The sequence below is a fragment of the Takifugu rubripes genome, chromosome 15 (assembly GCF_901000725.2).
Source record: "Takifugu rubripes chromosome 15, fTakRub1.2, whole genome shotgun sequence".
Taxonomy (NCBI): domain Eukaryota; kingdom Metazoa; phylum Chordata; class Actinopteri; order Tetraodontiformes; family Tetraodontidae; genus Takifugu; species Takifugu rubripes.
Genome location: NC_042299.1, coordinates 5,792,894 through 5,808,378, shown reverse-complemented (window position 1 = coordinate 5,808,378; position 15,485 = coordinate 5,792,894). Strand labels below are relative to the sequence as shown.

At 41.8% G+C, this 15,485-nt stretch overlaps 1 protein-coding gene and 1 pseudogene across 1 annotated transcript; both read right to left on the bottom strand.

Moving 5' to 3' along the window:
* Positions 1–848: 848 nt before the first annotated feature.
* Positions 849–5,502, bottom strand: LOC115252730 (odorant receptor 131-2-like). The gene is made up of 3 exons (XM_029848674.1): positions 5,490–5,502; positions 5,035–5,076; positions 849–1,963 (listed from the first exon to the last, which is right to left on the bottom strand). Exons 1-3 carry the CDS (start codon positions 5,500–5,502, stop codon positions 1,047–1,049), a joined length of 972 nt encoding a protein of 323 aa, XP_029704534.1. The 3' UTR covers positions 849–1,046.
* Positions 5,503–8,671: 3,169 nt separating this feature from the next.
* Positions 8,672–9,624, bottom strand: LOC115252729 (odorant receptor 131-2-like; annotated as a pseudogene).
* Between the last annotated feature and the right edge of the window lie 5,861 nt (positions 9,625–15,485).

Below are 15,485 nucleotides of genomic sequence, written 5' to 3'. Positions count from 1 at the left end.
TGTAAACAGCAGCTAACAGAAAAGAAGGAGTCTGTAAAATAAAGATCTAGTCAATGTTCAGTCTAGCTATTGTCAAATGTACCTCAATGCCATGAATGTTTCTGGGAATGATTTAGTGGGAGTGGCTAACCATAACCCTGACTTTACTGTTACGTTTAGGTAAATAATTCACCAGACTTAATTAGAAGCCAGATGATCCATCTCCATTTTGTAGCATCAGTTATTTAAATCACAAACAGTGACAAATTCCAAAATAAAGCATTTATAAAATACTCTTCAGGTTAGTTTTTAAGCTCAAAAGCTACATGTCAGCACCTCTACCTTTAAATATTATGAAACAGTGGGAACAAGTGTCAACAGAGAGATCTACTATATGAAACATGTATTTGTATTTATTGGTCAGATTTACTGTAACAGATCTGTACTGTGCTCATGTTTGACATGTTTAATCCAGAGGGGTTGGGTTCTGTGCAGAAGGGTTGCACCTTCCTTCCAGCAGCCGTCAGCCATTACAACCAGTACTCTGCTTAGTACTTCACTCAACTCTGAAATATATTTTCTGAAAAATGCTGTACAACACATTTATAATGTGTAATTCTATATAATGTGCAATAACAACATATTTTGGTCCCAATTTTTCATACCTTTCATAGACCTTTTACACAATAGATTTGGTTCTGTAGTGTTTTTATTACATTGTATTGTTTTCCTACACCGTCTTCAGCGGCCACAACAAGGTATGGGATAGTGATGTTGTCTTCTGATACAAAACACAGTTATTTTAGTATTTCCCTTTTAATGTAAAGTATAAATGCATGAATGTCTGAACACCAAAACAGAAATACTACAGCTACGCAGAAATGCATAATACAATAGTAAAGAGCCTGGCAGGACACAAACACAGGTTTAATTACAAGAAACATTCAATGGATGCGGTTAATAGGATTTATGGTGCTCAAATTATTCTCCTCTTCTTGTTAGTGGATTAATGACACCACAGACGCATTGAGCTAATATGCAGAAAAGAAAAGGTCTATTTGTAACTTTTAGCTAGAAAGAATGAGTGTGAATTGAAAGCAGATATAGTAAGAGAGGACAGGTCTGATTAGCTGATCTCTAATGCCATAAATGAGGGCACTGAGACATCTGGGAAGGATAAAAAAACACACATACAAAGCAATTTGGAAACGAATGAGCACTATCCTTGTTACAATTCTTGTTAATGCCACAAGTAACGGGTTATACACAGTGGAGGACAAACTGAGGCCCAGCTGTACCAGATGCAATAGCAGTGTGTTGCGAGCTTTCTGAGATGAAGTTTTGTCTGTGGAAGCTAACCTGGCTACTACAGTCACACCGATGTAGGAGAAAACAATGGCCACCCCAGCTGACACAAACAGACAGCAGGTGTACGCTCTGTCATAGGTATCAGACAGGGGACCAACAAACAGAGTTATACTTGAGCAAAACTCTTCCATCTGCAGCCCCTTCAGTTCTGGATAATTTACCAAACTAACTCGAATGAGACCACTTAGCAAACTGAAAGCCCAAATAACAGATATCATCAGCCCTGTGTTTCTAATGGTGATGACAGCAGCGTGCCTCAGTGGGTAGCACACAGCTACATACCTCTCCAAAGACATCACCACCAGAGTGAGAGGAGAAATGTCACTTGTGAGAACACCAACCACACTGAGAATGCCACACAAAGGATAAGACATTTTAATCAAACAAGCAGCCAAAATGTAGAGAACCTGACTAAATACCATCTGTATACTGTCTGCAAAAAGGAGGTTAAACAGCAGAATGTATCGGGAGGTCTCACGGAACACTGTTTTACTCCTCAGGCTGAACAACATGATTCCATTAATGTACAGGAAAACACAGCAGGGTACTGTAGTCAGACTGGAAAACATCAATCTCTCTAGTAATCCCTGGTACTGCTGCTCAACAGTGACATTAACTAATGACTGAATTACATCCATTTCAGAGAAAGTAATGAAACTGGAAGACTCATGAAAAGCTTTTTCTCTCACACAATGTAAATAAAACTAATCTACGTACAGGATGAAACACCTAAAAGCATTCAAAGACCCATTTGGTGCCCTTCTGGTGAAGGTGCCAGCTTTGTAGTATCTACCTGAAAGTTTCTGATTTCTTCTGTACCTCTCAACACAAGTGAGTTCGATCATCACACCCACATCACCATATGACACAATCGCATGACTGCATGATGACTTTAAAAACCATTTGGGAATAGGCAACATTTCTTTTGGTGTTGCTTCTTTTGGTCTGCTACTTTCCATATAGGACATTACAAAATTTTATTCATTGATATTCATTGATATAATTAAGTTACATAGAAACATACACTAAAACTAATTTTCAAAATGTTTGATTTTCCCATTCTCTATCTGACGCAATGTCTATTCCCATAGGAAACTTGGTGGACTTTGAAATGTGAATTCACCAGAGAATTAATAGGTTTACCCAGGGATTTATTGGGAGGCTGAGGAGGATCTTGCATATTGCCCAAAAATGTTAAAACAAACTAAACTAAGGTTTGTCTACTGGTCAGTTCGACTCCCATTCAATTTCTTGCTTGTCAAGCATCCTTGGGTCACATGCATTGTTCTAAATTAAATTTATCATCCAGGTACGGTAGGCTGACTCCATCTCTATTTTTAAAATTAGGCTTAAAACCTACCTCTTTGAAAAAGCTTATTGTTACTAACCCTGTAGTTCCAGTTACTATCATAGACAGACAAATTATCATACTTAGGGGGTCGTCGAATCATTAGGTTAACATCTTGTCATGCTGCTATAGGCCAAGGCTGCCGGGGTCCAGAAACATGATCACCTGACAAGCCTCTGTCACCACACTGGGTCATGGTTTCGTCTCCTCTCCTCTCCTCTCCTCTCCTCTCCTCTCCTCTCCTCTCCTCTCCTCCTCATCAAGTAGACAAGTGATGCTATTTCTTGTGTAGTTTTTCTGCTTTTCCCCCCACTTCTGTATTCATTTACAGGTATCGCCGCCTTCAGAGCTGCATAATGACCTCCGACCCTGCTGACCCACTCAACCGGCAGCTTACTCAATATAGTGTATTTTTGTATGTATTTCTATGCTCTATGCCCATCCTCTCCTCTCCTCTCCTCTCCTCTCCTACCTATTCTATCCTCTACCTGTCCTCCCCCTTCTCTCTCTCTACCCAGCCGGCCATCAGCAGGAGGGCCCCCCTACATGAGCCTGGTCCTGCTCAAGGTTTCTTCCTGTTAAAGGGGAGGTTTTCCCTGCCACTGCTGCTTGTCTGGGGTTAGGCCCTGGGATTTTGTAAAGCGCCTTGAAACAATTTAGATTGTAAAAGACGCTATACAAATAAAGATTGATCTTGATCTCCCCAAATGCTAAATTCCTCCATGGTCAGATTCAAGGCAGGTTTTGTGTCCTACCAGGCAGAAACTGCTTTTAGCAAGTCAAGTGAAACTCTTGGTGAAAGCGTTGTCTAGGATATTAAAGACACCAGATTTTTTTTACCTCTCCATTTCGAAAGGTAGTACCACCATATATTCAAATTGTGCTCCCAAAAAGATTCTCACAATCTGTGGCCCCAGTTCTGGCAAGCTTGCTGCACCCAATCACATATCTGGTTATCCTTCTCAGGGTAAGATAAACTCAGAGGTTTAAAACAGGCTCTTGAAACTGGACTCAGATGTTTAACTTCACAAAATCCCTGTGCATCAAATATGCCCAAAATACCCTGTCTTCAGCAGCATACACAAGTCTAACCTCGTTCGAGTAGTTTTTGATAGTGTGAGGGTGAAGTTTTGGTCACCCGCGCTGTTCGTTCTCTAGACTCAGAGTAACCACACAAACAACAGGAGTTCCTTACAAGGGAGAGGTAAGCAGCAGTTCAAGCTTCCTCTGTCAACTCTGTTCGTCTGCTGCTCGCTCACCTCTTTTATTGGTGCAAACAGAATGGGTGTCTAAACAGGGTTTCATAACTCATTGTCTTCTGACATCTTCTCCCATCTTAACAAACTTCTCTAATCTTGACCAACAGGATACATCTGGGTGCTGGGCTTGGTTGTCAGCAACTTCAGCACCTTTGCGAAACACTCTCATGTTCTTCTTTTCTTATCAACATTCCTCAAACACTCAAAATCTACATACAATAGCATTTAAAGATAATACTAATAACAACAATAACAATAATTCTTCTCACAATAGTCAGCCTCCTCTCTTCCAGGCTCTTGAGAATGGAGTGTCCATGGTCTGGAAATGTGGAGTGTGGGTCCGGGCCAGGAGGGCTCTCATCAAGTCCTCTCATTCCTAGATCTCTTCCGACCACCATGATTATCACTGTAATAATAATGTTCCAACACAATTTCCAAGTCTGTACATAGTTTGCCCATTGAAACTTGACACATCTTTGACTAAACTAACACAAAATCACCTTCAATCAAATTCCAGGTCTGTGTGACCTTGGGCTATAGAGAGACCTCTTCTGGAGATGACTCTTAAAGAGGATTCATCTTTGATTTTTATTCATAACATCCACGACCCTGTACATGAACACACAAACCAGAAACATGGCAATAGATTGTCGTGTTTGTGCTTCAAAAGTATCAAAACACAAGTGCTGTAATATTTACTAACACACTGTTGTGTATCCAGATACAGGTTAAGGCGCTAGATCGGATCAAAAGAAGTCACATGGGTAAGTGTCTTATCTTACATTCACTTGCATACTGCATAAGTATCTATGGGTATTAATAACTGTTGGGGACTTTAATTAACCATAACTTATTAATTTTTAATGGGTGTAAATGTGACATCCTAAAATTTAGTCATATGAGGGGAAACATTGCCACCAAAGATTAATGTTGTTTAATATTTGTTGGAAAACCCATCTAAAAAAAGATCAGGGACACTTACAATGTTAATACCTGAAAATGTGGGCAAGAGTGGCTTTAGTAGCTACTGATGCGGTTATATAATCTGAATTTGAACAATGACACTTAGTTCTAAAAGACCAGACTTTGAAAGATTTCCATACAGAAACCATAACCCTAACCCTACAGTGTCTTGCAAAAGTGTTACAATTTTATCAAATTTTGTCACACTAACATAAGCACAATACCATCATCACGATGTGTCAGGCTGGGAATCAGAAGTGGACTCAGATGAAGAGAAAGTTTGTTGGTACAAACCAGTTTAACAGAACAGATTCTATGAGTTCCTTGAAATAATATCAAATCAACTTTATTTAAACGGGGTCTGTTATAATCACAATTATCTGTCAGAGCTTTACAGAAATCCAGGGCCTAACCTCAACAAGCAACAATAGGAAGAAAAGGAAGGGAGGCGAGGGAAGAGGAGAGAAGAGGAATATAGTATCAGGGAATATTTTTGAACTTTACATAAGCAGGAAAAAAACTGGGAAAAGCTCAATTTCTGAGCTTCAGCTAAAAACAATGAACAAGCTCACAGACATCGGACATGGTAATAGACGACAGGCCTTTTTTTTGTATCTCTCATGCAATAATTTAGGGTACTTACAGTGCCTTGCGAAAGTATTCGGCCCCCTTGAACCTTGCAACCTTTCGCCACATTTCAGGCTTCAAACATAAAGATATCAAATTTTAATTTTTTTGTCAAGAAACAACAAGTGGGACACAATCGTGAAGTGGAACGAAATTTATTGAAGAATTTAAACTTTTTTAACAAATAAAAAACTGAAAAGTGGGGCGTGCAATATTATTCGGCCCCCTTGCGTTAATACTTTGTAGCGCCACCTTTTGCTCCAATTACAGCTGCAAGTCGCTTGGGGTATGTTTCTATCAGTTTTGCACAACGAGAGACTGAAATTCTTGCCCATTCTTCCTTGCAAAACAGCTCGAGCTCAGTGAGGTTGGATGGAGAGCGTTTGTGAACAGCAGTCTTCAGCTCTTTCCACAGATTCTCGATTGGATTCAGGTCTGGACTTTGACTTGGCCATTCTAACACCTGGATACGTTTATTTGTGAACCATTCCATTGTAGATTTGGCTTTATGTTTTGGATCATTGTCCTGTTGGAAGATAAATCTCCGTCCCAGTCTCAGGTCTTGTGCAGACTCCAACAGGTTTTCTTCCTGTATTTGGCTCCATCCATCTTCCCATCAATTTTAACCATCTTCCCTGTCCCTGCTGAAGAAAAGCAGGCCCAAACCATGATGCTGCCACCACCATGTTTGACAGTGGGGATGGTGTGTTCAGGGTGATGAGCTGTGTTGCTTTTATGCCAAACATATCGTTTTGCATTGTGGCCAAAAAGCTCGATTTTGGTTTCATCTGACCAGAGCACCTTCTTCCACATGTTTGGTGTGTCTCCCAGGTGGCGTGTGGCAAACTTTAAACGAGACTTTTTATGGATATCTTTGAGAAATGGCTTTCTTCTTGCCACTCTTCCATAAAGGCCAGATTTGTGCAGTGTACGACTGATTGTTGGCCTATGGACAGACTCTCCCACCTCAGCTGTAGATCTCTGCAGTTTATCCAGAGTGATCATGGGCCTCTTGGCTGCATCTCTGATCAGTTTTCTCCTTGTTCGAGATGAAAGTTTGGAGGGACGGCCGGGTCTTGGTAGATTTGCAGTGGTCTGATACTCCTTCCATTTCAATATGATTGCTTGCACAGTGCTCCTTGAGATGTTTAAAGCTTGGGAAATCTTTTTGTATCCAAATCCGGCTTTAAACTTCTCCACAACAGTATCTCGGACCTGCCTGGTGTGTTCCTTGGTCTTCATGATGCTCTCTGCGCTTTAAACAGAAGCCTGAGACTATCACACAGCAGGTGGATTCTATTTATCATCATCAGTCATTTAGGACAACATTGGATCATTCAGAGATCCTCACTGAACTTCTGGAGTGAGTTTGCTGCACTGAAAGTAAAGGGGCCGAATAATATTGCACGCCCCACTTTTCAGTTTTTTATTTGTTAAAAAAGTTTAAATTATTCAATAAATTTCGTTCCACTTCACAATTGTGTCCCACTTGTTGTTTCTTGACAAAAAATTAAAATTTGATATCTTTATGTTTGAAGCCTGAAATGTGGCAAAAGGTTGCAAGGTTCAAGGGGGCCGAATACTTTCGCAAGGCACTGTAGACACCTGCCAAGGATAAAAATAAACATATACCAGACTTTTAATACAGATGAACAATGTTGTTGTAAAAACTATTGATAATGCTGCAAATATCAGTTTGTACACAGTAGAGCAGTGGTCCCCAACCTTTTTATCACCGCAGACCGATCAGCGCTTGACAATTTTACTGCAGCCTGGGGGGGTTTAACTGCTGGATAAGTGTGCCCACAAAGACTCACAAGCGCTACTCTCTCCTACTCGCTACGATAACGTTTAAACATCCCTTCAAAATAAGCTACAAATACGCTACAAAGACTAATATAAAGAACATTTTATTTTCATGAAAATTTTAACTCACCATAACGACAAATCAATGGGAGCCCTGCGCTTGTTTCTCTTCAATGAGACGGTCCTATCTGGGAGTGATGGGAGACAATGACACCGAAGTATGTTGCTTATGTCCAGTCTACTCCATTGTTTTGTTTTAGTTGCTGTCACCGCAGAAAATCCCGCTTCACACAGATAGAATGTCGGAAATGGCAACCAGGTTTTCAGTGCTGTGGTGGCGATTTCAGGGTATTCTGCCATGACTTTAATCCAGAATACTGGACCATCAGGTACGATGCTCTCAGTGCGTTCACATTTACTGATGAGGTGGCCCTTCTTCTGCCCATCGTGTTCCTGTTTTTTTTTCCTTTCAAAAGTGGTGAAGTAGTTTTGAAAGCTTCATTGCCTCATTAGCAAGCTGGTCGCCGCAAATTAAGAAGAGTGGGCTTGGTATGCGGGAATAACCTACTGGGTTAAATCCATATTTTCAGTAGAGCTCATGATATTGTCTGTTAAAAGCTTTCTTTTTCTTGGAAGAGGGCTCTTCTCCCGTCTCCCGATTGGGGCTTTTCTTTTACGATTTTATTTTTTTAAAGACCTCTGTTTCTTACTCATTTTTCTCGCTTGTGGGTTCAATTTTGGCACTTAAGACGTAACCAAGAGAATTCGGTCATTTCCCAAAATGTTTTTCAAAATAAAAGATCATTCAGACTCAGCTAATGCATAAAACGGAAATATTTAATTATTTCTTGTTTGGCCCGGTACCAACTGATTCACAGACCGGTACCGGTCCACAGCCCGGTGGTTGGGGACCACTGCAGTAGAGGACAATCTGAGGCTCAGTTGTACCAGGTACAGCAGCAGCATGTTGTGAGGTTTGTGAGGTGAAGCTTGATCAGTTGATGTCAACTTTTCTGCTAGTCACATTAATGAATGAGAAAGACATGGCCACCCTACTCAAATTTCTGGTAGACATTTTGTGTTATCCTCCTCTGTGCAGGTGAATGGACAGTATTTCCCTTTTAATACTTAAAAGAAACACCACAACTAGACAAAATAAAAACCAAAAACAATTTCATTATGATGAGAAAATTCAGTGGGTCTCATTATAGGATCTATAGTACTCCACTTATTTTCGTTTATTAATGGATTAATGTCCCCACAGAAGCACTGGAGCAAACAGATATAAAAATACATACATATTAGAGTTTGAAGAAAAGGTCTATTTGTAGCCTTTAGACAGAAGGACTGAGAGTTTAAGTTGACAGCAGAGATGGTAAAAGAGGACAGGTCTGATGGTTTGATCTCTTATACCATAAATGAGGGCACTAAGACATCTGGGAAGGATAAACAACCACACATATAAAACAATTTGGACACGAATGAGCACTATCCTTGTTACAATTCTTGACAACGCCGTAAGTACCGGTTTGTACACAGTGGAGGACAAACTAAGGCCCAGCCGTACCAGATGCAGCAGTAGTGTGTTGCGAGCTTTCTGAGCTGAAGTTTTGTTTGTAGAAGCTAACCTGGCTGCTAAAGTCACCCCAATGTAGGAGAAAGCAATGGCCACCCCAGCTGACACAAACAGAAGGCAGGTGTACGCTCTGTCATAGGTATCAGACAGGGGACCAACAAACAGAGTTATACTTGAGCAATAGACTTCCATTTGCAGGCTCTTCAGGTCTGGATAATCTACCAAACTAACTCGAATGAGACCACTTAGCAAACTGAAAGCCCAAATAACAGATATTATCAGCACTGTGTTTCTGATCGTGATTATAGCAGCGTGCCTCAGTGGGTAGCACACAGCTACATACCTCTCCAAGGACATCACCACCAGAGTGAGAGGAGAAATGTCACTTGTGAGAACACTAACCACACTGAGAATACCACACACAGGATAAGACATTTAAGCAAACAAGCAGCTAAAATGTGTAGAAGCTGACTCAGTGCCATCTGTATACTGTCTGCAAAAAGGAGGTTAAACAGCAGAATGTAACGGGAGGTCTCACAGAACACTGTTTTACTCTTCAGGCTGAACAACATGATTCCATTGATATAGAGGAAAACACAGCAGGGTACTGTAGTCAGACTGGAAAACATCACTCTCTCTAGAAACACGCGATACTGCTGCTCAACAGTGACATTATCGAAAGACTGAATTTCATCCATTTCTGAGAAAACACATCAAGTAACTCTATGAAGCTGGAAGACTCAAGAAAGGATTTTTTCTCGAACAATGTACGTAAAGCTAACTTAAGAACAGGATGAAACACCTGAAACCATTCAACAGCCCATTTTGTCTGTTGAAAGTACCAGCTTTGTAGTTTCTACCTGTATAAAATTCTCTGATCCCTTCCATACCCTTCAAGACCATAAGTGAGTTCTGTCCTCACACCCACATCATCATGTGACACAATCACATGAATGCATGATGAGCTTTTCTTTTGGTGTTGCTGTGTTTTGGTTCTGCTACTTTACATATGGAACATTACTCAGTTTCCGTGCCCTAAACTTTGCTGGGATGGTTTTTCAGTGGTCTCTCCTCACAGATGCTGCCTTCCAACACCTCAAGACCAGTTTGGCAGAGATCTCCTGTTCCTGTCTGGTGCTGACGAACAATTCATTGTAGACATTTGACACTTTGGACAACGGAAAGATAAAAAGATTAATTTCTGTGCCTTTTTCCAGAACGTTATCCCCTGCAGAAATTACTCTACTGGTTACAGGGAGCTGTTGGTTTTGAAGGTAACACTGTACCAGTGGAGATACTGAATGGCGGAGGTGACTCATCCGGTGATGACTGACCACAAAACCCTCGAGTACATTAAAAATGCCAGGAGGCTCAAGTCACATCCATCTAGATGGGCCTCCTTCTCTCCTTCTGAATATATCCTATCCTATAAATCTAGTTAAAAAAATATTGAATATTGGTGAATATTGCATTCACCAAATGAAAATTAGTTTAAGGACTTCTCTGTTGTCCCTCCTGAGCAAATCCTTTGAAGATTCACCTGACTGATCAAGGCTAAGGTAGCATAAGCTACCAGACCACAGGCAAGATTAGTTGAAAACCCATCTAGCTTTTTATTTGTTCACAAAGAGCTTTGAATAATTGCTCTCCAATGGCGACATTTGTCAAATGTCTATTGTCACCCAGGAATCCATTTGACTGTCTCCTGAGGCACAGAGAGAGATTTTAGGGGCCAGGGGTGAGGGCAAATGTGATTCACTCTGTTTTAGCCAGTTCTGTCTATGCCAAGCAGAAATCCTCCCAACTGCCTCCATCCAGCCTCCTTCAACCCCTTCCTGTTCCACAGCACCCTTTTTTTACCGGACTCTCCACTTCACAAGGGAACACCACCATTCTTACTGTGGCAGCATGGAGTTCATGCGCTGCCGATCACCTTAATTGTTCGGGCAGTTGCAGCTGTGGCGTTCCCCTTAAAAGGAGACTGTGCTGCACTGGCTGCTCTCGTTGTCGAGCTTTTGGGTGCCACGCCACAGTTTACTTGGTCCTCCTCATTTGATTGCTGTGCTATCCCATGCGCGCCTGGGTCTGCTGTCATCAGAGCTGGGGAGCCGTGGGTGTCTTTGGTTCGTCGGCTGTTTGGCCCTGCTAGGGGGAACGCTGTGGTGGCTCGGTGTGCGTCTCCATTTTAGAGATTTCTTTCCCTTACCTGACGGTACGTAGCGGCTGCTTTTAGCCTCACCATATGGGGAATTGTCAGCAACCTAAAATTGCTTTCTCTCAACAGAAATTGTTACAGGTGCCGGCTCTAGTGCGCTTTCCTCCCGTTGCCATTGGCCGGCTGCTGTTTTGCCCTCCGCATCGCGTTTATCGCGTATGCTCCCGACTGTCACTCCTGTCTACCTCTGCGAGGTATCATCGTGTGGGGTCCAATCTAAAGTGCGAGTGTGTGAGTGAACTGCGCCTCTAGGAGGACTAGGATTGCCTTTATTTTGGGTTTAATGTTTTGTTGCGGGGGTTATTTTGCATGTTTATTTGGGGTTGATTTGTGATTTTTGTTTGTGTGGGTTATTTTGCATGTTTATTTGGGTTTGACTAAGTGTGCTTTTTGCTCGTGTGGATTATTTTTGCATGTTATTTGGATTTGATTAATTGTGTTATTTGTGTGCTGTGTGGGTTATTTTTGTATGTTTATTTGGGTTCTATTATTGTGTACGTTTTCTGTTATTTTCCAAGTGGTGCTGATCCTACCCTGTGGGGTGCAGGTGTTTTAAAGATAATTGTAAAATCTTGAACATGAATTTAATATCTGCACGTTGAGTGTGTGTGAATGGGTGTGTGAGAGTATTTTAGCAATTGTTGTTAGCGGATATCTGGAAATAAAGGTATTAATTTTGCACATTGGACCAGTCTCTTATCCTCATCAGAAAACACTTGTGCGGCCTTGATAATTCTCCAGGTGGAATTCCTGGGGTGGCGTTGTCGACTTAGAAAAGAGATATACCGAGCCCCGTCGGGGCCCCGCCACATTACTATCGTAGATGTGAGGATGAAGTTTTGATCACCCGCGCTGTTCGTTCACTAGACTCAGAGTAACCACGCAAACAACAAGAGTGCCTTGCAAGGGAGAGCTGAGCAGCAGTTCAAGCTTCCTCTGTCAACTCCGTTCGTCTGCTGCTCGCTCACCTCTTTTATTGGTGCAAACAGAATGGGTGTCTAAACAGGATCTCGTAACTCATTGTCTTCTGACATCTTTACAAACTTCTCTAATCTTGACCAACAGGATACATCTGGTTGCTGAGCTTGATTGTAAGCAGCTTCAGCACTTTTACGACACTCTCATGTTCTTCTTTTCCTATCAACATTCCTCAAACACTCAAAGTCTACATACAATAGCATTTAAAGATAATACTAATAACAACAATAACAATAATCCTTCTCACATAGACTATTCTTTATCAAGTTTCTAGCCCTCCTCAAGTTGCTTTCTGCAAAGGAGACATCTGAACTTGTGCCCACATTATTCTCATCTCAATCTCATCTGGTTATCTTCTTGGAGTAATGCAAAATCATTCTGCCTGGTATAAACCCATCATGTGGATCAAAGATGCCCACAATAATCAGTTGACAGCATCAACAAGTCTAAACCCTTCCAGGTGGTTTTTGGTATTCATCCTCCTCTGCAAAGACATCACCACCAGTGTGAGAGGAGAAATATTACTAGTGAGAACACCAAGCGCAGTGAGAATGCCGCACACAGTTTAAGTCAGCTTAATTAGACAAACAGCCAAAATGTAAAGTGCCTGACCCAGTACCATCTGTATACTGTCTGCAAAAAGAAGGTTAAACAGCAGAATGTATCGGGAGGTCTTACTCCTCAGGCTGAACAACATGATTCCATTGATGTAGAGGAAAACACAGCAGGGTACTGTAGTCAGACTGGAAATCACCATTCTCTCTAGTAATCCCTGCAGTGGTGGGCCGTCAGGGCCTGCAAGGCCTTCTCTGCCGGCCTAAAAATATCTGAATCACAGACTGATGTTAATTAGATTTTGTCCATGAATACGTATTAAATAATTCCAAATGGTCTGTCCGCTTCCTTTCATTGCTAGCCCCCTGGTTGCGCTGCTTCCAGACGTGTATTTTCATATTTAAGCATTTAACCAATCACATTTCAGCCACTATTTGTTGCCAGGGTCAAAGAAATCTGCCTGGAGGCCTTCACAATCAGTTCTGCGGGCCCTGTAGCATAAAATAAATGTCGATCAAACTGTTGCTCCAACCAATCAGATTTTGAGTTGGCAACACCAAGGCCTTCTAGCAGGCGTACGGAAACGTCAGCATATTCACATGCTTTGATTGGATAGTCTGTGGGCTGTGCTGATGGATTTAAAGCATGTCTGGATGTTTTGTTTTTTGCTTCACACATTTAATGGCATTTTTGAGTACTCAGATGTGCTCTTTTCAATACTACAGGACAAAAAACTGGATGTACAGTTTTGTCTGGCAAGGGTGAAGGAGTTTTGTGACACCGTTGAGCGAGAGAGGGGCCGATACGAGGAAATCTACGAGGCTACTGAACGCACGCGGGCGCTCCGAGCGCACGAAGAGGTCCAGTGCAAGATCCTCGCGCGCACTACCGCCGACTCCACGGCAGGATTCTGGACAATATTATTTGCCAGATTTTAAGACCACGAAAAACTGATCTTTGTCACCCTCCTTGACCCCCAGAGGTTTCGGGAATACCAGAAAAAATGTCCCGCATGCAGCCTTTTCCAGCTTAGCACAGAGCCACGGAACACTTTTCGATCTGCCTCGGCTAAGAACAGAACTGACTGTAATGTATGCCATGGATGATTTTGCAGGAAAGTCTCCCACTGATCTCCTTGACTTCCTTCAGCAGAAAAATCTGAATGTGAGCATGAGGCAGCTATAAACATTTGTATGTTTGGTGGTGACCATCCCCGTGTCTACTGCTTCTGTTAAACGGACATTCTCAGCCCTAAAGCGAACTAAAACTTATGCCAGAAATACGACAGGGCAGGCTCGACTTTCAGCATTAGCTTCTATGGCGATAGAAAAGGACTTCTTGATGGAACTGAAACGCACGGATAATCTGCACAACAGAGTAATTGAAATCTTCTTGAGGAAAAAAAGGAGGATGGATTTTGTGTACAAATAATCAGGATTTTTGGTGAGTAAAATGTTGCTATATTCCTAAATAATATTGCAATTTTATCAGGTTATTTTTGATGCTTTTTTTATGTGTGTCGCAGCTGTACCTGCAGTAGAAGTTTTATAGCCATAAAATAGTTATTGAGGGTTGGATTGATTTAGACAGAGCACTAATGAAGGCCTAGGTATGAAATGCATGGCCCGCCACTGAATCCCTGATACTGATGCTCAACAGTGACATTAACTAACGACTGAATTTCATCCATTTCCAAGATCCATTTCCAACACCAAATAAAACTATGAGGCTGGAAAACTAAGGAAAGTAAATAAAACGAACCTATTAATAGGATGAAACACCTGAAAGCATCCAAAGACCCAGTTCTTCTGTTGAAGGTGCCAGCATTGTAATTTCTATCTGTATAAAATTCTCTGATCCCTTCTGTACCTCTCAACACCATAAGTAAGTTCTGTCATCACCCCCCCCCTCACCATATGACAAAATTACAAGACAACATGATGAGTTTAACAACATTTGGGAATAGGCAATTTCTCTTGGTGTTGCTGTGTTTTTATACCTAATTAATTTTTCTAAGTAATTTTATACCTTGATATTATTAGTTTACATATACTGCAACTAATTTTTGAAAAGACGGTTGATATCCTCATTCTCTGTCAGACACAATGTCTATTTACAAAGGGATCTTGGTGAACTTTGAAAGGTGTCAATCATCCTTGGGTCACATGCATTATTCTAAATTAAATTTCCATCCATCATTTTCTGAGCTGGGTTTTTGGGGTAGGAGCCTAAACTGACAGGTCCCATCTTCTCTGTCCTCTGCCACTTTCTCCACCTCATCCGGGGGAATCCTGAGGCACTCCCAGACCAGATGGGGGACTTAGTCCTTCCAGCATGTCCTGGGTCTTCCTCAGACCTCCCTTCAGTGTGACATTCTTGGAAAACCTCACAAGGCAGGCTTCTAGGAGGCATTCGATTCAAATGTCCAAGCCACCTAATGTGATTTCTCTCAATACTGAGATGTTGAACAGAGATGTTATTCTTCTGTCCCAATCTCAAAGAGAGAACCCAGGCATCCTGTGGAGGAAAGTGAGTCTATATCACTGCTGATGTGGCATGTCATGTATAGTTTTTCTGCGTCTCCCCCCTCCCCCTGTATCCATCCACAGGTCTAGCTGCCTTTATAGCTATATGCTGGCCTGCCGACCTCTGACCCTGCTGACCCACTCCACTCTTATACCAGCAGCTTGTACTATTAATGCATCTCTATGATCTCTGCCTATTCTCTCCTCTACCTGTCCTCCCCCTTCTCCTCTCTCTCTACCCAGCCGGCCATCAGCAGGAGGGTCCCCCTACATGAGCCCGTTCCTG

What these genes read in the sequence shown, in the direction of transcription:
- LOC115252730 (XM_029848674.1), bottom strand. An exon ending in TGGAAATCTTTCAAAGTCTG is followed by an intron (nt 1,964 to 5,034) that starts GTCTTTTAGAAC and finishes TTCAGTCATTAG; the next exon opens with TTAATGTCACTGTTGAGCAG.